The 22,186-nt window shown below is 45.7% G+C and overlaps 1 protein-coding gene across 1 annotated transcript in view; it reads right to left on the reverse strand.

Moving 5' to 3' along the window:
* TBX20 (T-box transcription factor 20) overlaps positions 1-18,370 on the reverse strand; it is a 39,634-nt gene extending 21,264 nt beyond the window's left edge. The window contains exons 1-5 of the mRNA XM_009095906.4: positions 18,162-18,370; positions 15,862-16,096; positions 14,357-14,521; positions 9,034-9,142; positions 3,362-3,520 (exon numbers count right to left, since the gene is read on the reverse strand). Of these exons, the coding sequence (XP_009094154.1) occupies positions 3,362-3,520; positions 9,034-9,142; positions 14,357-14,521; positions 15,862-16,096; positions 18,162-18,288 (795 nt within the window). The 5' untranslated portion in view covers positions 18,289-18,370. The remainder of the gene's footprint in view (positions 1-3,361; positions 3,521-9,033; positions 9,143-14,356; positions 14,522-15,861; positions 16,097-18,161) is intronic.
* Positions 18,371-22,186: the final 3,816 nt, after the last annotated feature.

Raw genomic sequence — 22,186 nt, forward strand, 5'->3', positions numbered from 1 at the left:
GTTGGCCAATCCATCCCCTGTGACTTCATTGCACATTTCATCCTTGTGCCCCGTGCTGCTCCTGAGATGTTCCAGAGCTGAGGAGGCAAACCAGGCTGCACTGCACATGTGGCAGTGGGAAGACCAAAGGGCATGGCAGGCTCAGTCTTCCTGCTGCCTGGAGCAGAAGGAACCCACCCACGGACAGCATTACAGCTTCCAAATACTTTACCAGCATCAATCAGGTTGTCTTTTCCACAGGCAGCACAAATCACCCTGCTAACAGCTGAGCCTGCTTGGTGGAGCTGCTCATCAACCAACACAAGCCCCAGTGACCTGACACCATGGCTTCACTTCACCACCACCTTTTTTTTTTCACTGGGATGGAAATCTTCTCAGGCAGGCCTACCAGCCACCACATAGGGGCAGTTTTACTGGTTTTGTATGAAAAGAAGCTGAGGAAGGGAAGGAAAAATGTGGGGAGAGCTCAGATTTAAAGTGACAGAGCTTGGATTGAAGGAGTAACCCCACTAAAATTATCACAGTCATGAAAAACCACAGATCATAAATAAAAACTTCTTCAAAGGTAGCTATAAACCTGCCCACTCATTCAGTCAGCCTTTCCATTTGGCTGAGCAACCCAATTGACCAGGAATCCCTCCTGCCCCAAAACATCTGAGCTCCCCTTTGTGGTGAAACTTTTCAGGCATGTGGTGGTGGCTTTCAATATGTGTTTTTGAGGACCAGGAAAAAAAATGCACCATTGTTCTTGTGAAATTTTTTATCTATCCAACCAGTTTAGATTTGGTGAATAAAAACTGAGACATCATTGTAATATTTGGATTTTCCAGCCATACTTCTTCCAAGAGCTAAAAATAAAAATTATAATTGGGAGTTAGAGTTTGATGAGAGAAAACACAGGACCCATCCTGCAGGGCAGTGCATGCCATCAGCTCTAGCTTAAGCCCATGAAAATCAACAGCTCTCAACATTTCTTATTAAGGGGCTTTGTCAGCCTGACTTCCCTGTATCAAAAAGGCTACAACCTCATTTTTAATAACTGGGCCTCAAGACTCAGGAAAAAAGAAATGGGATCTTTTCCAAATCCTCAAAGAATGAAGCACTCTCATCAAACAAATATATTTCAAAATGGGGTGGCCTCTCCCACAAAATAAAAACAAAATAATAGGGAGGACAAATATATATTTATATAAAATGTTAGAAAATAAAGAGGACGACTGGAGACAACTTTTAATTCTGAGAAAGAAGTCTTCTGAGGAAAATACAGAGAGGACAGGACATGCTCACAAAGGGAGATTCTGAGTTTTTAATTAAGGGTCTGTCAGTGGTCAAACAGCATGGACTTGAGTGCTGGTGGAGGGTTTGAGGCTGTCATATACACTCATAGCTGGTCATATACACTCATATACAGCTGGTTGAAACAACCTTGAAGCCTTGTCACAAGGACCTTGAAACAGCTCAGAAAATTAGTTAAAGGCTCATTCTACTTCCAAGACATCCATAAACCCTCAGCTCGTGGTGATGCTGCAGAGTGGCAAGTTAGTGCCTCACATCCAGTGAAGATTTAAATGGCAGCATTTTGAAAACCACCTTGAGAAAAGACAAGATCTAACTGGTTCCATTGACTGAGATCACTGACACACCAAGCCAACTGCACTGCAGAACAATAAGGATGCCTATTCATCTCTTGAGCATATTTTCACCAATCAAACTTCCATCTTCCTGATATTAAAGTTTTGGTATGACATCACAGAAGAAACTTTTTGTATCCACCAAAGCCAGATGAGACTCACAATCATTTATGGCCATATTTTTCCTGCGAGACTGTCTCACAAACAATCAGAGAACATCTGCTAGAAAGCATTTTAAAATGAAATCTGACCTACAATTCAACTCTGTGGCAGTGGTTTGACTGTTTAAATAAATGCATGCCCTTTAAATCTTAAATTATGAGATAGTTTGTTGAAAGTGTAATGTATTTAGCTTTTATCTAATAACCTCCAGAAATGTAATCAATCCCTCCTTAAAACAGTTCTGAAAGAAATGGCAAAAATGAAAAAAGGCTCCATTTTCATTAGTCATAAATAAAATGACAACATCAACCTCTAGGGGTTCCGGAGATGTTCCATTGAGAAATTTTCCAGGACTCAATGTATGTGCTTTTAGTTTAGAAACATCTCTAGTGTAAATATCATCGGTAGACAAAAATCCATCCTACAGAAATAAATTCTGGGTTTAGCTGGTTTTGTGCCTGTAACTATTTTGCTGGTTTCTAAAGAAAGTTACATGGAAAAATCTAACTGCCTGTCCAAACATTATTTTCTTGAGATTGCCAGGTGCTGAGTATGTTTTCTATAGCATTTAGATACAAATCTAAGTCTAAATCAATACATTAAAGCCTTAAAGCAGGATGTGGGGTCTGTAAAGAGGACTGACTTAATATTACTAATATTATCTTCAGAGCTTCCTTGGCACCCTATGTATTAGTTTCACTTTATTCATAGCATTTCAAAATTGCTTTTGCTTCATATTAGGAAATGACTACTTCTTTAAATAATCTAGCAGGTACATTAATGCTCTGATGATGTCTGCCCACATATTTGGACAGTGCCTACATTTTTCTTAACTTGAGGGAACTAAGGAGCAAAATAGGTGGGTTGTTTTGAAGTACCATAGTCAGTAAGTCCTTAAAGCATGCTCTGAATCACACTGAAGGCAGCAACGTATTTCCACTGACTTAAATATTTAAGTCCAATCCACCATCAAGCAGAGCCTCTGTTCTCTGATTGTTTATAGACTTCCTAAAATTACTCATTAGCAATCCATTGTTATGATCTCCTCCATTTTGTATATATTATTCACTGGCATGCAAATTGAAATTCAAACATCTGGATGTAATCTGGGCAGCCTCTGAAAAGCATATCTCTGAGTGATTTTTCCCTACGTTTGAGCTTTACGGCTTAATTAGTCAACTTTTTAAGCCCACGAAATCATCATGTGCAAACCAGAATCTCTCTGGGCTCATAGCTCATGGCATGAAAGATCACTGTAAATAAGAACAGTTCTTTAATGAGCTATAATTAGAAAATGACTAAATGTTAATATGCAAGCAGCTTTGTACAGACAGAGGGGAAGACAAAAGAAAGCCTCCTACTTGCCGTTTTTACTCTCATGAATAATTCTTACTGCTCTTTGAAGTCTGTACTACTACTGTATCCTCAGGAATTACTGGTGAATATGAATAAGATTGGCATGGAAAGGTAGGTTATAGCAGAAATTTTCCTAGTTTAGATTGGGCAGAAGGGAGTTTTCAGCCGGGTGGGATCTAGTTACATCTGTGGAAATTAGCAACTCTACTCACCAATTGATTCTGGTAGGCAGTAACAGCAGTAAAAACTGTCTCTGGAAAGATGAATGTCCTGAACTCTTCTGATTTCAGATTTAGCAAAGAAGCTGTGTGATCCTTCTTCTTAATGATGTGCACCCTTGGCTGGTACTTGTGCATGGAGTTCAAAATGATCTGCAAGGAAAAACGGCAGTGTACTGGCATGAGAGAAAGGTTGACAGGGCCCTTAAAGGCTATAAAACCATAGGGGGAGGGGGGGGGAAGGGAAAGATCTAATTAACACTACAGGGGAAGCATCTGAAATCTACCCAGCCAAGGGCTGATTTTCAGAGCAAATTCTCCAGTTCCAGGAAGTGAAGGTGGAAAAGCAGGCATCCCAGGAGCCAGTCTCCTCTCACTCCTACGCCACCGCCACCGGTGAGCGTGCATTTCTTGAGGCATAAATACCTGTTCCTACAGGTGAGGTGTTTTGCATACAGAATTAGTCACTGCCAGAGTGTGCCCTGGTTGGCAGGTGTGAATATGTAACTCCTGAAAGCTAATGGCCAAGAGCCCCCACTTGCAAAAATGTGCACGTGCAGAATGAAAACAGTCACAAACCCCTCAGAAAAAAAAATGATGGAAAAAATTAGACTCATCCTAAAACCTACCAGCAGCAGCACAAACCATCTGACCAAAAGTAAAACTCCACATAGCCTTTCACTGTGGCAAACCTTTAAAACAAACTCCTTCAGGGGTGCTTGTCACCACAGACTACCAAAAATGAGAGCAAGGCGGGAAACCAGTACGGAACCCCCAAATGACTGGGTTTTGCTATTCTATCCTCATTAATAATTGTTTACAAGCTCCCAAAACAATTCTAAACCTAAGGTACCAACCAACCAGTTTCAACGTTCACTGGAGTCAAACCAAGAGTCCCCCTTGCTTTAGTTACCACTGGCTGGAGGCCTGTTTGGCGGTCTCTAACCACAGTATTACAATATAAGAATTAAATACAGAGCTCAGCTCACACCAGCCCTTGTTTTGGATATAATCACAGTCACAAGACAAAATTGGCAATGGTGTGGGTGGTTCTATTTTGCAGGGGCCATAACGACATTACAGTCAGCTCTGTACATCTGGAATAGCTAATGTGCATTCCTCAGGAAGCGTTAACTTCAGCTGAAACATAGCAGGAGCAGTGCAGTATTTCATGCTAAGTCAATGAGAAAGGTTGCACATTGAATTGGAGTGGAGAGCTTAGAGACAGCTCTGTCATGGCTACAATTTCCATCGGTGTTTTCCTTTGCTGCTCCTTTGGGGCCAAATATTGCCAAGACTCACACTGGGACTTGGGGGGAGGCACAGAGCAACAAGAAAGACATTGCAATGACAGTGAACTATCATCCTAAAAGCGCTGCATGTTTGCTTTAACCAGCTCAGGTCCTTTTTCAAAGCACTTCACCATTTTATATAGGAACATACACAGTGGCCACAGACCTTGCCTTTAATATCCTTAGCAATTTTCCCTCTCTTTGTAAAATTTTGTCTTGCCATTCTAGTTAATTGGAGTGCTCTAAGCAGATGGAAAAGACATTTTAAAGCAGGGTGTGTGGATGGTGATGAGCTTACTGAGGGGATGGCCCACAGACCTTGGTGCTTTCCACTGCCTTTCATGGCCATGATATCCACACCAAGGCATTACATCTGAGCAGCAGTCAGGCGGAAGGAGGAAAAAGTTGAGAGCAGCTCCCACACATGCTCTTTCCTTTCACTCCTCTCTGAATGCAAATTGTGATAAATGAACTACATTTCTCAAACAAGACCATGTAATCCCTTATGAAAGTTTTCCATAAAATAGGGTGCACATGGATAACTTCCCTTGCCACGGTACTCTACATTTCTCATTCCCACCAGAGGCCAGTCTGGTCCTTGATGTACAAAACAAGTTCTGAAGGCAGCCAGGAGGCCACAAAACACCCATGACCAAGGAAAATGTCACCATTTCCTTCATGTGAGAGTCTGTATGTGTAGTTCCCCACCTCCACCCCCACACAGCCTGCTAGTGACACACAAAGACACTCCTTAATATCTGTGCAGCTTCTTGTGTTCGGACCATATAAAAGGAGCCCAAAGGAGTGAGATCCACAAGGTGTTCCTCACAGAGTGGACTCCAAGAGTGGCCTCAAAGTCCAAGCAGTCCCCTCCTGCATGGTGTAGCTGTCAGAAAATCCCTTATGCCAGCTCAGTGACAATCCTGCTGGCATGTCCCAGGAGGTACATCAGGCGCCCATATATTCATGGCAGCCCCCCTGAACACACTTGCTGGCAGCCACAGGCCCTCAGCCACCCCATCCACCTTTGTGCTGACAGCCTGAGTCAGGGGAGATGACCAGGATACCTCCTTACAGAATCCTGATTGCTGTAAGGTCAGGCAGGTTTGTAGGCATCTGGCTCCCACTGGCTACAGACCAGTCACCAGAGGCAATCTGGATGCCAGCTGCAAAATTCCAAGGTGGTTTTGAATTCAGGAACTGGGCTGTGAGTGCTGCTTCCATGTTCACCAAATAATAGCATTTCCATGTAAAGTTTTCTTTCTGAAAGGATGAAGGTTCTTAACTTGTGCCTGGTTGACTAAAAAAACTTGGGCATAACTCTCTGTGGCTATTCCATGACCCTTTTTCAGTTTTCACAGTTATTTAATAAACATGTTCACAGCTTTGAGTTTGGTTTTCCATAGATTCATGTGTTTGAGTAAACACCAAAAATAATGCCAAGTACATTATTACAATAATGTATACACTCATGGCTCACCTCACCATAAACCAGAAATGATAGCACTCCAATGAAGGGCAATGAAAAGTCCTAAAGAAAGCACTGTGTGAAAAGTATCACTAAAAAAATGGGGGGAAAAATGTCACACTCATAAATATGTCACAGCCAGAAAAATGGCAATTTCTTGCTCGGCTGTAAAAATCTAGAGATAGGAGCCATTTCCTTCCTCTAGTAAGGATATCTGAAAGTGTTTCCATGCAGTGAGCTGTATGCCATGCACACAGAGATAAGACTTCTGCCTGAGGCTCGAGGAGAATATGTGCATAACTCTGGGGTTACCCATGCTGCTGAAGGTAGACAATCAGAAATGCTTGCCAACCCCAAAGTCTCGGAATAAGAGAAAACAAACATATGCTAGAGCAAACAAATGCCTCTCTTCTCTACTTCTTCCTTTTCAGGAAGGGAACCACCCTACAAATGAACCACAATTACCTGAACACCCAAAACTGTCTTCTGGACGGTGAAGAAAGCAAACAACTAGAACAAACTGGAATCAGGCTGGATCCATTTTCCCTACCTGTAACTAGTATTTAAAGGCGTCTTTTGGGTCATCCAGACTTCCTCAGGAGCCAACATGCCTTATCAAACATAATTAAAAAGTGAAGATTGGCTCTTTCAAACAGAAGGGAGAGATTTCAGAAGGTTTCAATTCTCTTTTCATACACAGGAGTTCATAAATGCCTTGAGCCATCATAGATTGAGCCCTCCTTAAAAGGTCAAGAGAACTGATTTCTTCCTTAATTCTGCTTATCATCCAGCAATGGCATTTGCATAGCTTCAGTAAGGCAGCACATAAAACTTGACATCCTAATTTGGAACAGAAAGCCCCACAAAATATTAAAAAGAGAGTGCTCTGTGAAGGGGTAGCACCTGACACTCAAATCAACACACGATCAAGCCTTCAGGGCTTATCCTTAACCGAGCACACAAAACTTTCCATTGTCGTTGGCTATCCAGAGCCTTTGTGTAAAGAATGGGATCAACCTCTGCTTCTCCGGAAATGAATGGGAAGGCTCAAACACTACGGATCATTTTCTCCTGCTGCCTGTATTTGAGATGATTACATCTTCTTGCTCTGCCACATGTCTCTGTTCCCGACAGCTCCTCAGACCCACTTCTTCTTCCTACTCCTCTGGGCTTCTGGGAACTGCAGCTCTCGTAACTAGCTTGCAATATACTGCTGCGAGCCCTTTATTAGAGGCACACATGGCCCCTGTTATGATGAAAAATGCTTCTTTTTAAGTGCTCACGTATACTGCTCTATCATCACTCGGTGATAGAGCCCACAAATCTTCAGCTTTGCCCTTCTACAGATTATGAAATAAAAGAGAGGAAAAAAGCAAAACCATTCTCCACTAGTCCTGAAGGGAACAACGGTGGGAACTGGGTTCAAGAACAATATACCCACAGATGGATCTCTACAAAAGAATAACAGACATCTATCTGGGCTTCCTTTTGTTTATTTGTTTGGGGGTTTTAGCTGGTTTTGATGCTATTATTTCCAGGATGTATTTTAAATGATCATGGCTGTGATTCAGTTCTCAGTTTTTGAAATGAGTGAAAATTCACTTTTGAATGAGAAACATTTGCACAAAATGCAGCTGAGACAAATGGCCACTGTCTCTCACAGTCCAGGCAATAAATACCACACTAGGGAAGGGATTTCTGATATATTGTATTCAGAAATTATTCAGCTGAATGAATTAGTTACCCCTGCACATGCTTTAGAATTCAACATAATTTCTCTCTTCCCAACACCTCATTTACTAACACTGCATTTATGCTCGTTCTTCTAAACTGAATTGCCCTGTTCTCAGCCAACAATTCTTTCAAATCTGTCCCCTTTCTCCTTCTGCCTTCCTTGAAAGAATCACCAAGCCCAGAGGCAACAATTTCAGCTCTTTCTTTGCAATTTGGGAGCACTATCTAGTCATTCCTGCACTTCACAGGCACTTTTATGGAGAGAACAGAACAGACAATACCTATTCCTACCACCTACCACGAGGCACTCAGATAACTACTGGAGTTGTCCCCACTGGTGGAGCATAGCAGGAACCCATGGCAAGCAGCTCTGAATCCTATTCACCATCTTCCAGCCTCAGGACTTGGGACAACAAACTGGCACCAATCAGAGCTGGGACCTGTCTCCTTCAGAAACCCAAGCCCACCCTGTGGCACCTTGACTTGCAGTTAGCCTACAGTTATTTCCAGGGCAAGTGAGGCACACTTGTGTTTTATAATTCTGTAGACCCTGCTTTGGTGTCAGGTCAGTATTTTCTTCTGACTCTGAGCCCATGCTGTGATGAGTCTGGAAGTAAAAGAGCTCTTATTGCCAGACCCAACCCTAACAGGTGGCCTGAAGGGACCTGCAGGGAGTTTCCAAGCACACACATAAAAGCACATGGGTTTGCTGGCCATGGCACGTGGCAGAGCATACTGCCAAGTCACAGCAGAATGAAAGCAGAAGCACAACAAAAGGCTCATCTGTCTTCCTTCTATCCCTTGCTCTGATGTTCAACTCCACCCTGAACTTGTCCCTGATGGATGTTTTGCCTCTAATGGAAGTAGGAGCATGATTTGAACCATTGATCCAGGCTCCATCTTATGAAATATTACAGAAAATCCTGACTTTGAAAGTTGCTGTTCCTCAACAGCAAAGGAACCCAAAAGGACCCTTAAACATGTTAAACCAAACACGTTCAAGCTTCACATCTTCCATACCCCTGTGGTATGAAGGGCTGGCTAAAAGAGGCGTAACGTGGGGGCCATGGCAGCCTTTCCCCATGGCAGTCTCTCTCCCATTTAGCCCTGTGGCACAAGCAAGCAATTCCCTGGTGATTTCTTTTCCCTTTCCCACCCACAGAACTACTCACATGGCCATGCTGATCCAGCTCGTTGTTGGTGAGTTTGACTTTTTCAAAGGACACCATCTGCTTCAGTAGTTGCTCTCCTGTGAACGGGGAGTCAGGGTGCACATACAACCTAAAAACATAGGGAAAATTATGCTTAAAATAAGATCTCACCTCCGGACTTGTGTGTGGGCACCACCTCGGTATGAAGTCAAAATGCACATGTCATTTTGCTTTTGGGATATGCAGTGGTTTCTCGGGCATAGACTTCCTGAGAATTTAGGGTAATACAGATGTCCTGCTAGAACATGACACCATCTCTCCCAAATTAATGAATTCCTGAAATAAAGCTATTCATGAAGGACAGTAAAGCAGATGACTTATATAATTCACTGGAACATAACTGAGAATCCTGTGTCTGAGTGCTAAACTGCTCCTTAACCATAACTATTATTTTATCCCGCTATCTAAAATGGAGGCATTAACATTCCCTGTTGTGTCTTTTCCCAAATGAAAAATTGATCATGTCTTTCCCCACAGCTGTACTAACAAGCACTTAAAATAACAATGACTACAACTCCAAGAGAAAAAACATGGTGTCATTACAGAGATAATGGGGGAATGCAGATAAAAATGCATTTTTCTTTATATGTAACATTAAGCCGTGATAATGATTTTAACCTGCACTCGATCACACATTTGCTGTGGTGACGTCTGTTTATAAGAGGTTGAAGGCTGCAGTCCAGCACAGTGGTCTGACATGAAAAATTAGTTGCAGTTCTGCTATTAACAATCCTACACTTGGGAAATTAGGCAGAAGAAAAGGAAGCAAGAAGACAAGCAGATACAATGATATATACATTATGACTACACTAATTACAAGTGCCATGCTGTTTAAGAACAATGATTTTATAGGAAAAATGCATTGCTAAAAATTATTAATTCAGCCGTTCTTTTGTGATGGCAAATTAAGAGCTGGACTAGAGCTTCAGCTAGTTAAACCAGCCCTGTTTTGCTACTGACTGCATTGGTTATCACTCACTCAGAGCCTGACTCTCATTTTGGTTGGTGTCTTTGGCCTCACAAATGACTTTCTTCCATTAGGTGGGTGGGGCAGGACTGAGCTGCCAGGTTAGGAAGATAAACATTTGTCCTCGTTGTTGAGCTACGATTTTAGAATGGAAAAACCACTAAACGGTGGGGCGTAACTCTCCAATAGAGCACGCTGCTCCCTAATCCAGGAATGCCCATACCAAAGACGCTGGGGAGAGCAGCCCTGTTGCTCAAAGAGGAAGGAGATTTGATCCTGTATTCTGTTTTTGCCAGCAGAATCCCCAAGACACAGTGAAACTAAAGTTTTATCAGCACAGCTCGCCTCAGATGTGCAGGATGTTTTCTTACATTGATCCAAAGCACAGCTTGGCTGCTCTAGCTATGTCCATGGGAGGGATGCTGAGCCAGGATTCCTGTCACAATAAAATATTCCTAGCATGCAGGCATCCTCGCTGCTATCGACTCTGCTGATTGCACTGCAAAGCTCATAAAAAATGATGATGTATCTGAAATTCCAAGACCTGGAATCATGTTATGTCAAAGAATTTTAACTCTCATGAAAACTAACTTTGCCTCCCTCTAAAAGACTGTGAAAATTTCAATATTTAGAGCCCTGAATTAGGCAAGGCAAAACAAAAAGAATGTTGAACATGCCCTGCAAATTTTCGGCCAGAGTTGTGATTTTTTTTCTTTTCTTTTTGAGCCTGCCTCCTAATTTTGAGTGTCTGGATAGCTAATAGTGTTTACTGCGATCACAGAGTGTCGGACTCAGCAAGGTTTGGCTAATTGGGACCAAGAAGCCAAAGTATTTCAAATATGTGCAGGGAATGAGTAAAGACCTCCCTGTGCTGAAAAGCTGAGTACAATTGTTTTACACCATCATGGTTAATGCTTGGCACTGCTTTAAAACTACCAAGGGCCTGTAAACAGAGTGCTAACAGGAAAGTCACTGAAGGATGGGCCCCAGAATATCAATTACTGGTATACAATACAATAATAGACCTTACTTTTCTTTGCCCGTTTGCTACACCCCAACAATCTCACTGCAACACAGGGTTCCACCTGGTGAGCTACACCTATTCCCCACACTTCTCCCAGAGCCCGAGCTTGCACACCTCAGGGAAGAGGGCTGAACACTTGACACAGCAATTTAGCAATTTCTGAAGCAGAAGTTGTTGGCAAGACCACGAGTGTGCACGAGCAAACAGGTCGGCGAGATAAATGTGCACATTCCAGGGCGGCACACGAGGTTCTCCCAGAAGTTTGCTTGGGATCTGCTGCCTAAGCCCAGCCAGATGTGAGGGGCTCCTTGCTTCAATTCACAAAGGACTTAGGAGCCATATTTGGGTGTGAATTTGCTCTGCAGTACATAATGATTCATGATCTACGCAAGGTTTGGGTACTGCTTCTTTCTTGTGTATTTTGGAATGCAACACTGCACTCCCTCTATTTACTTTAGCAGATGGTCTGGTCCCTGTGCATGCTACTTTTATTTACCAGAACGTCTCAAATAATTCTCAAAATATGATACCTTTTAAAGGTTTCCTGCCTAGAGTTTTCTGTAAGTCTGTAAACACTAAGTTCATTAAACAAATTATTGTAGACAAATACAGTTTAAAAAAATTATATAGTGACAAAATTTTGAGTGAAAGAAATCAGGCAAAAAAGGAACAAGATCAAATAAAGGTACATGCAGAAACTTACTGAACTGATGTTTCACACAGTCTTAACAATGTGGAAGATAAACACAAAATATCATATAGGAACTCTATCCCCAGATACCACTTTAGAAGATTCACAAAAGACTTTCTGAAAAGTATTTTTATTTAAGTGCTCATTGCAACATAAACTTGTTCATTGCAACATAAACTTGTCTTCAACGCTGACAGCAGGAAGACAAGGATAAAACTGGTTTTAATAGAAAGTTCCCTGAAGGGCTAATCTTTCAAACAGAATCACAGAATACTTATTAATTTGAAAAAAAACCAAAAACCCCAAAAAACCCTACAAAACTGTCATAGTGTTGAAAGTTATTTGTATAATGGAAAGAGTAAAACCATCAGACTGGTTCAATCCTGCAAAGTCTTACACCCAGGCACAATGCAACTCCTGAATTATTCCCCTGATGTCACTGTGCCTGGGCAGATGCAGGCAGTGATGTGCATGGGGAGTAAGTACCTTGTTAGAGTTTCCAGACACTAAAACACACACACACCTCTCACTGACACTCCTCAAGCTGGGAGAGATAATACCCTGTGTTTGGAGGACAAGAAGTCAAAACTTCATTAAGGGTTTTGTTACTGAAGCAGGACCAAACTCGTTTCAAGATGGGAGGAGAACAACTTTTAATCTTTTCAAGCAAGACTGAGGCCTCCCACCTGAAAAGATGCATTAACACTCCAGAAGAAGCACTGGTAATGCAAACACAGGCACACTGAACCTCTTGACATAGTTTTTCTCACCAAAGAGAAGTATAAGGAGGACAAAGTGCATAAATGTATATGTAAGTACCGTCTGCACAAAGAAAAAGCAGTCTCTGCCTGTGCTCTGGTCAATAGCCTGTTTAACTAAGCATCCTGAAAATGAAGCAGGAAAGGTGTACATTCACACATGGGGGCAAAGCATCCTGAAAATGGAACAGCACAGATTTCCACATAGGGGCACTGATCTGCTGAGGACTCCCAAAAGTTACCGCAGTACTGTACAAATAAGTGTTGAACTTCAAGAAGGTTTTATCCAATACTCAGTAGGGCAATTGCTGATTATTCCAGTCTCTTGTCTTATGTTCTAGTATTTCTTTGTTGAGCAAGTCTATGCCAGAGACAGTGGGAATTAGAAATCTATTTAAAGGTATCCCAAAAGGGGCGTGAACAGAAAAGTAAGAAGGGGGGAAACACTGCCTTAAAATTATTCCTGTTCTTCTGTTATTTCTTCTTTTGATGCTGACTCCTTTGGAGCAAGATCTGTGTTTTTTCTTTGGGTTTTGATCAGTGCCCATTACAATACGTCAAATGAAGCCCTCAGACGTTAACCACACTGCAAGAAGGAGTTTTTGGCCATGAAAACAAAGCAGACATAACTCCTAGGTTGCTGTCTTTAATCACAGCTTCTCTGCTTGCGCTTTTTGTTTGTTTACTTCCCTGAGCAGCCTTCCAGAGATCACCAGTCACCAAGACTTCAGTTCAACTATTTATATAAGGAAATCGCGCAGAATTTGGTGCCTATACTCAAACACCAAAAAAAAAAATTGTTTCCATTTCTTGTGTTTCACTTATAATTTCTGCCTCTGTAATAAGCAAGTTCTTAACCCCAGGCTAAGCCACCTGGAGCAGATCTGTGCTCCTGCGTGGAGCCCTCTGCAAAAAGTTTCTTTGAAGCCAGAGAGGCATCCACGTTATTTCCATATCTCCGGCTCTGACTCAGCAAAGCCTTTCGACATGTGCTGCAGTCTCACTGGCCTTGGGGACTGAAGTAGGTACAGAAGTGCTGGGCTGAACAGGATGAAGTGTGGGTCTCCCCTGAAGTGCCCTTCTGCTGTACAGCCCAGTGCAGCAGCCTCAGTTGCCCAGTGCTTAAAGGAATCAGTCATTAATTACATTAATGGAATGACTTTAGAAATTAAATTTCTAAAGCATTTGTTTCTGTAGAGGAAAGGGAATTTTAGACATTAATTTTACAGAGGGTTTTTCCTGATGTCTCAGAATATGTCATGATCTTTTAACGAAAAGAAAAGTAACTGTGCTGAGGAACTGATCTGTGCTTTGCCTGCTGCCTGAGAGATGATTAAAATCAAGAATAAAATCGTTGGTTAGCAAATGCTGGGTATGTTACAGAAATAATATAATTTCAAGCATAAACAGCAATGAGCTGCAATTTATTTCTACTTTGGCTTGGCTCGTGGTGCCTGGATGGCTTTAAATTATGAGGTCAAATATTGGGGGGGGCAAATCCAAGAGACACATCTTTTTTTTTTTTCAGTTTTCTTATATGAATCATGACAAACTTAAATTAAAAAAAATTAAAATTAAAATCCCAGTAGGTGTAAAAGAACTCTTAACCAAATTCTGCATGTCTTGGAATACTCAGTATAAATCAAATCTCAAGCAGAGATTTGAGGCCAGATTTTGCAACACAACAATTGTAATCAGAGTTTTGTAACCAGATTCGTCGAATATGGACTCAAAATCTCAGAGCACTGTTTGCAAACGAAATGGAAATATTAATACAAGACATTTTGTGAAGTGGAAAAAAAATAATAAAGAGAAATAAAAGACCAGCAATAAAATCTACAAACCTTGCAGGGAGAGGAGGGTCAGCTTTTCCAGCCACTAACCAGGAAGACCTGTGGTAGGCATATCTATATCTTTTATTGTCCACAGGAACTATATCCATTAACACAATATACTTGGCCTCAGGATCCACTCCTGAGAAGGAAACCCTGATCGTTGGAAACATTCTCCTAAAAAAAACAAAAAGGCAAATCAGAAAATAAATATTTGGGCAGATAACAGAAATAAGAAAGCATCTGAAAAGCTGCTAAAAATAAGAATTATATTTAAATCCCCTGTAAAAACTTAAAGGATGTATTGATTTTGCTTCCACATGACGGGAGTTAAATCTTGTGTCTCTCTAGTAAGTAGACAAAAAACAGCTTGAAATCGAAATTATAATTGGGAAGCAAAAAGAAAAACATGGTAAAAAGTGAAAAAGGAAAGGAGAAATATACTATTTGCCTGTTAGTTAAAAGTACACAATGATTTCAGAAAATAGTTGTAGCTAAGGTACATAGATACATAGGAACTCGGATTTTCTTTAATTATTTATATTTTGGGGGATCCATAGTACTGTAAGGGAAATAGTCCAAAATTATTTCCATTGTTATTCTCACATATTTTACGTGAGTGTTTTCTTAAGCCTGCTCACAATATTTTTGAACGGAATTTTCAAAACTAAAACATTTATTTTCGGTACGGTTTTGACAAAACACAGTTTTAAAATGTAAGGTTATCCTGTAGACCAGAAATAAAGTTAAATTTCTCACCGTTTAATATTGAACTTTATATTGCATGTTACACCTATTTTTTAAAAATAAAAACATACCGATAGAGCTAATCAGTTAGGGGGAAAAAAAAACCTTCAGGCAACTACATTAATAAAAAGTAACTTCGGGGATTAAAAACCCCGAAAAGACATTTGGCTCCTCGGACTGCGTTTGACTGAACCAAACCCCACAAGCTTTACTGAAGAAACGGCAGTTTGAGGTAAGAAGAAAGCCTGAAATTCTTTTGCGCATTTTTGCAGCCGAGAGAAAAGAACAAACCAAACCAAGCTCTGACAGAATCTCTTCCCCACGACCCCGCATTTCCCTCGGTCTGTACCAACCCAGCGCTTCAAAATCACAGCAGGATTTTAGTCACAAACCTGATTATTACGGAAACAACTCTTCCCTGCCGCCAGGACGCCCTGGATGGATTTCAGCCGGCCCCGCCGCAGCGCTCCGCGCCTCGCTGCCGGCCGCGGCCGCTTCTCCCTCTGCCCCAGCTGGGCCCGCCGACGGGCTGCGGCAAATGTGGGGCTTCACCCTCCTCCTTCTCCCCTTAACCCAGCCGTGCTGTTCTCCCGATACAAAAAAAAAAAAAAAAAAAAAAAAAAAAAAAAACAAAAAAAAAACACAAAAACAAAAAAAAAAAAAACAAACCACCAAACCGGCGGGGTTTCGGTAACTGCCCTTATTTCCCCTGTCCAAAGCCGCTGTTCGAAAGATGCGCAGAGAGAAATCCCGGGGCTGCCCAGCCTTACCTCCCGGATTTGGTGATGATCATCTCGGTACCTAGTTCATGAAATTTGTCCCAGAGCTCTTTGGTCTCCAGGCTGCAGGAGATTTTGGCCATCTCCTCGCTGGGGATGATGGGGGTAGTGGGGATGAGGGGTTCGGTGCACAGGGAAGAAGGGCTGCTGCTAAAATCCCCGTGAGGGTCCAGGCTGGATAAATCACTCAAAGGCTGGGCGCAGGAGGATTTCTCAACGAATTGTTCTGCAGGGTTTGAATAAAGAGAGAGAGATAGACAGAAAAAGACAAAGAGAGGGGATTCAGCCAGGACAATACGACCACCGAGACAAGATATTTAAATTATTTATACATATATGAAAGGCATTTATCGTTCAACTGCCCACGCACACCCGACCGATTCTTTAGACGTCCGCTCATCATTTGAGGGCAGCGGTGTTAATTTTGGGAGATGAGCTCCGGGAAGAGCCCGCAGCTGCGCCTCTCCGCAGAGGTGCACCGGGAGGGACGCCCGGGGGGAGGCTGGAGCAGCACGGCCCCGGCCTCGCCGCCGCCCGGCTGCGATCCGCTCCGCGGGGCACGGCGGGGCAGAGCCAGCCCTGCGCGCTGCCCCGCCGCTAACCGAGGGGTTCCATTAAGGTCACTAATTCCCATTAAAACGGGAGCGCTGGGCGCCGAGGGGCTGCCGAGGGCCAGGGTCACGCTGGGGGAGCACGGGACGCTGCTCCTGGATTGCGCTGCTGGCAGAAGGAGCCCGAGCGCGGCCGCGCAGGCTCCGCTCTTCCTTCGCGGGGAAGCGAACCCCAAATACTAATTAAATAGCGGGCACGGGCTCACCCTCCCGGAAAGCTGGCTCTGCCTTTCTCCCAACCGATTTGCTGACACTGAGCCCACTCCTTTAGAGAAACAGGCTCCGGGGGAGCTGCGTGCGGCCGCGCAACCTACGCGGGTGCAGTAGCTGCTGCCGGCGAGGGCCGCCCGCCACGCCTGGCTCCCGCCGGCGCTGCCGCCCACCCCCTCAAGCACCGGGAGGCTTCGGGCGCTTCAGCAGCTCCCTTGGGAGTTTCCGCCGGAGGCGAGGCCGGGAGGGAGCCGGGCTGCGAGGGCTCTGCCCTGCCCCGCGATGCGGCACCGGGATGCGGCGGCGGATCCGCCGCCCGGCGCCAAAGAACGGGAGGAGCACGAACGCGCCCTGCCCCTCCAGGGAAAGGTTTTGCCTAATGCTCCAGTTAATAAAAACCGAGTCAGAGGCTGTCGTTTTCCTTCGATTTTTAGTTGAACGACATGAGGGAAGGGGTTAAAAAATTTTGAAAAGTTAAATTAAATAAGCATTTCAGGAAAAATAGAAAACAAAACAAAAAAGCCAAACCAGCCCCACTAACACAAAGTTTAACACAAACCCATGTAAATACGCCGACCGGGAACACTACAACGTTCCCGGCCTACATTAGCGCCCAGACTTAAATCTGAAGTTCACAATGAATCCCTAGACTATGTGAAATCTTTTGAGACAGTTGATTAGGTGCAGCAGACGCTGAGGAGCTGCCTTTTCTAAATTCTTTAAAAGACCGAGTGTAATCCTGTTCATTGACGCCCTGAAAGCTTAACACATATTTTGTAGTTTTCTGCGAACTCCTAGATACACGCAAGGATGACAAACCGCAGAAACTTGGAGGGGGGGAGGAGGGGAAGATGTTCATGTTTTTTAAAAGCTTTCAGGATTCTGAATCAAGGCAACCGAATAGAGCGAAATCGCTTACCCGAAAAATCGCAAATGCTTACAAAAAAACTCCTCCCGGTCTGTGTAGAGCAAAACAGAGCCTACATCGAGGAGCTGTGGAGTGAAGGGATTTTCAGTTCTACGCACAAGTTTTACTACCCCTTGTAAGTCTAGGCACGACAGCGGAGAGTCTCTAATTTGACTTCTGAACCAGGGTGGATTTGCAATATCTATTTAAGAGATTCATTTCATGTCAGCGAAGAGAAATTGAATTACCTTAGAGTGTGGGATTATTCTGCAAATGGCGAAGCTGTATAAATAAGAGGCATAACTGAAACTAGAGGAATTTAGAAAACTCTTCATGCTATAAACAGCCTAAAAACGACCGTGGGCGATGAAGGCACTCAACCTTCAAGCTTAGGTAGTGCAGCTTTCCCCTCTGCAGGGGAAACCTTCGGGCAGGGGGGACGCGCCGCTGCCCGGCCCGGCTGCCGGAGCGCTGAGAAGAGTGAGCCAGGGCGGACAGGACGGGCGGACAGGACAGACGGACGGACCCCACGGCCACCGGCAGTCACCCCCGTCCCCACTCACCCAGTGGCTTGATGGTGCTCTCGGGGGACTCCTTGTCCTTGGAGCTGCCGCTCGACATGAGCGCGGCGATAGAGAAGGCGTTGGCCCGGGAGGAGAGCTGCGGCTTGGGGGGCGGTGTGTACTCCATGGCCACTGTGCGGGGACGCGGCTCGGTGCGGTGCTGCCCGGACGGGGCGGGGGGAGGACCGGCCGGGGTGGCGGAGCCGGGATACCGGGAGGGCTCTGCTCCCGGCGCCGCGCGCTCCCCCGCCTTAACGCGGGGCCGCGGAGATCCTATCGGCCGGCGGCCAATCGGCGCCGGGACACGTCAAGGGCCCCGGCCCGGCCCGGCCCGGCCGCGGGGGAGGGGGCGGAGGCGGAGGCGGGCGGCAGCAGCAGCAGCAGCAACAGCAGGAGGAGGAGGAGGAGGAGGGACGGACAGAGGGAGGGGAGGGCGAGGAGAGGGGAGGGCAGAGCAGGGCTCTACCCGCTTGCAGGGTGGGGAGGGGGCGGCCGGCCCTCAGGACAGCTCCCCGCAGCCGCTCCCCTTTTGGGCACCCCAACCCCCTCCCCGCCGGGGCCCCGGCTGAGGTTCGGAGAGCGCCATCCGCTTCTCCGAGCCCCAGGGGCAGGAAGGAGGGGCAGGCCGCGCGGGCAGGGATGCTCTCGAGAAGGTCCCTAGGCTATTTGCTTTGCCGAGGCAAGAAACGGCGGGGAGGCGCTTGAAAGGATGAAATGTAATTGTGAAATTTTCTGGTGCGTGTGTGTCAATTTTCTCTTTTGCATTCAAATATTAAAAGACCGCAGCTTTCAAAGCAGCCGTTTTCGTCGTTGTGTACTTTCTGTTGGGACAGAGTGTTCCTTAAGGCTGATCGTACCCTTGGTTTTCCTGCACCGGATCCCAAATATTGTCATCCCGGTGATATGTACTCACCCCCGCCGACTCCAGGTGAGAGCCTTGCAGCATTCCCTTCTCAGCCCAACCAGTGCGTGGGCCGCTGATCGCGCAGTTTTGTTCAAATCCGTTTCATGGGCTGCGCCGAAATAGATGATCTTGATCAGGCACATAAGACAGAGAAAGTCGGGACGGGCTGATGGTACCAACGAATAGCTTATTGCAAGGCAGTGATTTAAGTAAGTTTCTCATCAGCTCTCTTTCACACATACAAGTGTAAACATGCTCTCATGAATAGATTAAATAAAGAAAAGCGGTGCGTTTAAATAAAATTCCTTTAAATAAAAATATCACTGAAGATATTTACTCGCTCGAACGACTCACAAGAGGACGTGCCACTTTATCAATGAAGTTCCACCTTTTAAACCTAGAACAGAATCCAAGGACTCTTATTTTGCAGGCTCGTGCCAAGAGCCATACATACCCGGTGTCAATCCCGTTCCTACTACACTTAATTAATTATTATGGAGAAATAATGATTTGGGTCACCCTGCCCAGCCCAGTGGAGTGGCTTTATCGCTTTGAGATCAGCGAGAACCAACTGCAGTTTGCCCTTTTATTACCTGGATTTGCTAATAGATAGAATATCTATCGCAAACGGGATGTGCATATTTAGGAGCGCCTAAAGCGTCTGGCAAAGGATTTCGGCGTGGCCCACAGCGGTCTGGGGACCCGGTCTCGCCTCAGGCATTAGCGGGAGGAGAGGGGCGAAAGGGGAGAGTCCAGCCAGCCCCGCGGCCGGCGAGCCGGGAAGGTCAGCTCACGAAGCATCGCCTCTTGCTCGACACAGGGAAACAGAGACGAGAGGTTCTGCCGAGACCAATCTTAAAAAAAAAAAAAAAAAAAAAAACCAAAAAAACAAACCAAAAAAACCAAAAAGTCCCTTCAACACTTTACGACTTCATCCAGAGGGACATCCCGCCAAATACGGGTCCGGTTTCCCTGCGCGACAGCCCCGCTCCTGGGAGCCCTCCGTGCGTGCGAGGGGCGGCGGGACGGGGGTGCCGAGCTCCCGGCCCTGCGTTCCCTTGGCCCTACCTGAAAAGCAGGGTCCGGCCTGCCTGGAAAGACAGACAAAAGGAGGTACATACAGGCGGGGAAGTTATCCTCTTCACATTTCCTCTGGTGGTAACAGGGATGCCTAAGTCTGCTTTGGTTTCCTACCTACTGTACGCGCCGCGCAAGTAAGGATAATAAAACCTATCAAAGTAACAGCAGATCCTACCAAAAAAAAAAAAAAAAAAAAAAAAAAAAAAAAAAAAAAAAAAAACCACCAAAAACCAGAAAACCCCAACAAACCAAAACCAAAAGAAACCCCAAACAACCAAAGCCCCCCAAACAACCTCTCATTTTCCCTTGCTTATTTCCGTCCCCCAGCAGTGAGGTCGTAACATACCTGTCCCTAGCAGGGACTGCCCCCGGTCCATCGGGGCTGAGGGGAGAAGGGCGGTGGGTGACTTGGTATTTCTGTGTGCCCGTCTGAGGAACACCGCCTCAGCCCCAGCAGCTGAGGCAGCTCCGGACTGATTTCTGCTCTCCCTCGCCGCGGGATTTCCAGTCCCGCGGGACGGGAGGTCATTGTCTTGGCCCGGGGGAGGAGGACGCGGCCGCGGCGGGGAAGCGCTGCGCGGTGAGAGGGGCACGGCGCACCCGGGCGCGGAGGGGAGCGGAGCGGAGCGGCGGGCGAGGGGCAACGGAGGCCGCGGAGCGGTCGTGGAGCTGGGACGGGGCTACCGGTCACCTCCCGGCAGGAGGTTTCCCCCGGGGAGAGGAACTGGCTTTGGGGACTTGCAGATCTCTGCTCGTACCTTGGAGGCAAAAAAAAAAAAAACGCCGTGGAAAGAAACCAGGAGCTTCGTTTTGTTTTGTTTTATTTTAAACGGCTCCGTCCACACGGGATGGCTTTTCTTTTGCTTGGTTAAGCCATGCAATTTTTCGCTCTATCCGACGAGATTCTGTATTTTTTTTAGGTTTTTTTCCCTCGCTCCGCCTCCGATAAGGAAATGACCCTTGTCTAGACGCACAGAGCACCCCCTCCTTCCCCGTGGGCAGGGAATAGGTCTCAACTCCGGCAGTCTAATCCTCGCTTCGGCTCCGTCTCCCGCCGGGGCCGAACTGGGGAGACACGGGGATCAGGCAACGCGAGCGCGGAAAGGGTGAGAGCCCGGCTTCCATGCCCTCCCTGCCCACGGTCCTCTCCGGCGACGGGCCGGCTTCCAGAGACCAGGGGGTGGCAGGGGAACACACTACTACCCCAAAGCTCTTGATGCCTCTCTGCTTTCCCAACCAAGTGGGTGTATTTAGAAACGTCCGCGCGCTCTTCCCAGGGGATGGGAACCGGAGCTGCCAGTCCCCGCCGCGCCCAGGCACAGAGCGGCTGTCACCACTGTACCGACCCCCTCCCGAGAGCAGAGTTACCAACCCTGCTGCTCCCCAACAGGGCGGTTGCCTCGTTTGAACTCGTTTCAATTAAATCCTTCGTTATTGTTTACCCGTATATGAAGAACACTCAATCTACACTGCAGATTTGTTTTTAATCTAGCAAATCCATGTGTTTGTCGCTGGTGTCAGCCTGCTGTGGCAGAGATATTCATTTGGCTTCATTATTCTTTCAAAATACTTTTTTTTTTTTTTTTCCATTTTCCTTTGCCTAAAAAGCTCCTTACTCTCTTGGGTACCAGCAAAAAGCAGAGTGCGGTAATCGCAGAACACCTCATCTCGCTCGTTCGGTTCCCAGCTTTAATCAGGATTAGGTCTCAGTTTCGCCGTCAGGTTTCAAACAGAGGGCTTGCAGCCCGCCTCCAATACCCCTCTCTGATCCCTGACGAACCAAGGAGAAAGCTCGAAAACCATGAGCACCGCTTCTTCCCGGCCCTTTCCTCACCTACACAAAATCTCGACGGGAACGACACACGAGGGACAGTAAAACCCGCAGAAACCCGCCGAGCAGCCTAGGGTCCAGAGGGATGGTTTCAGGTGTGCCTTCGCCTGGGTGACAAGAGCTCCGGCGCTGCGCGGCCGCGCAGGCCCGCGGGCGGGCGGGGTGTGCGGAGAGGGGCGCACACCGGGCAGGGAACCACGCTCAGGTTTT

This window comes from Serinus canaria, chromosome 2, assembly GCF_022539315.1.
Source record: "Serinus canaria isolate serCan28SL12 chromosome 2, serCan2020, whole genome shotgun sequence".
Taxonomy (NCBI): Eukaryota; Metazoa; Chordata; class Aves; order Passeriformes; family Fringillidae; genus Serinus; species Serinus canaria.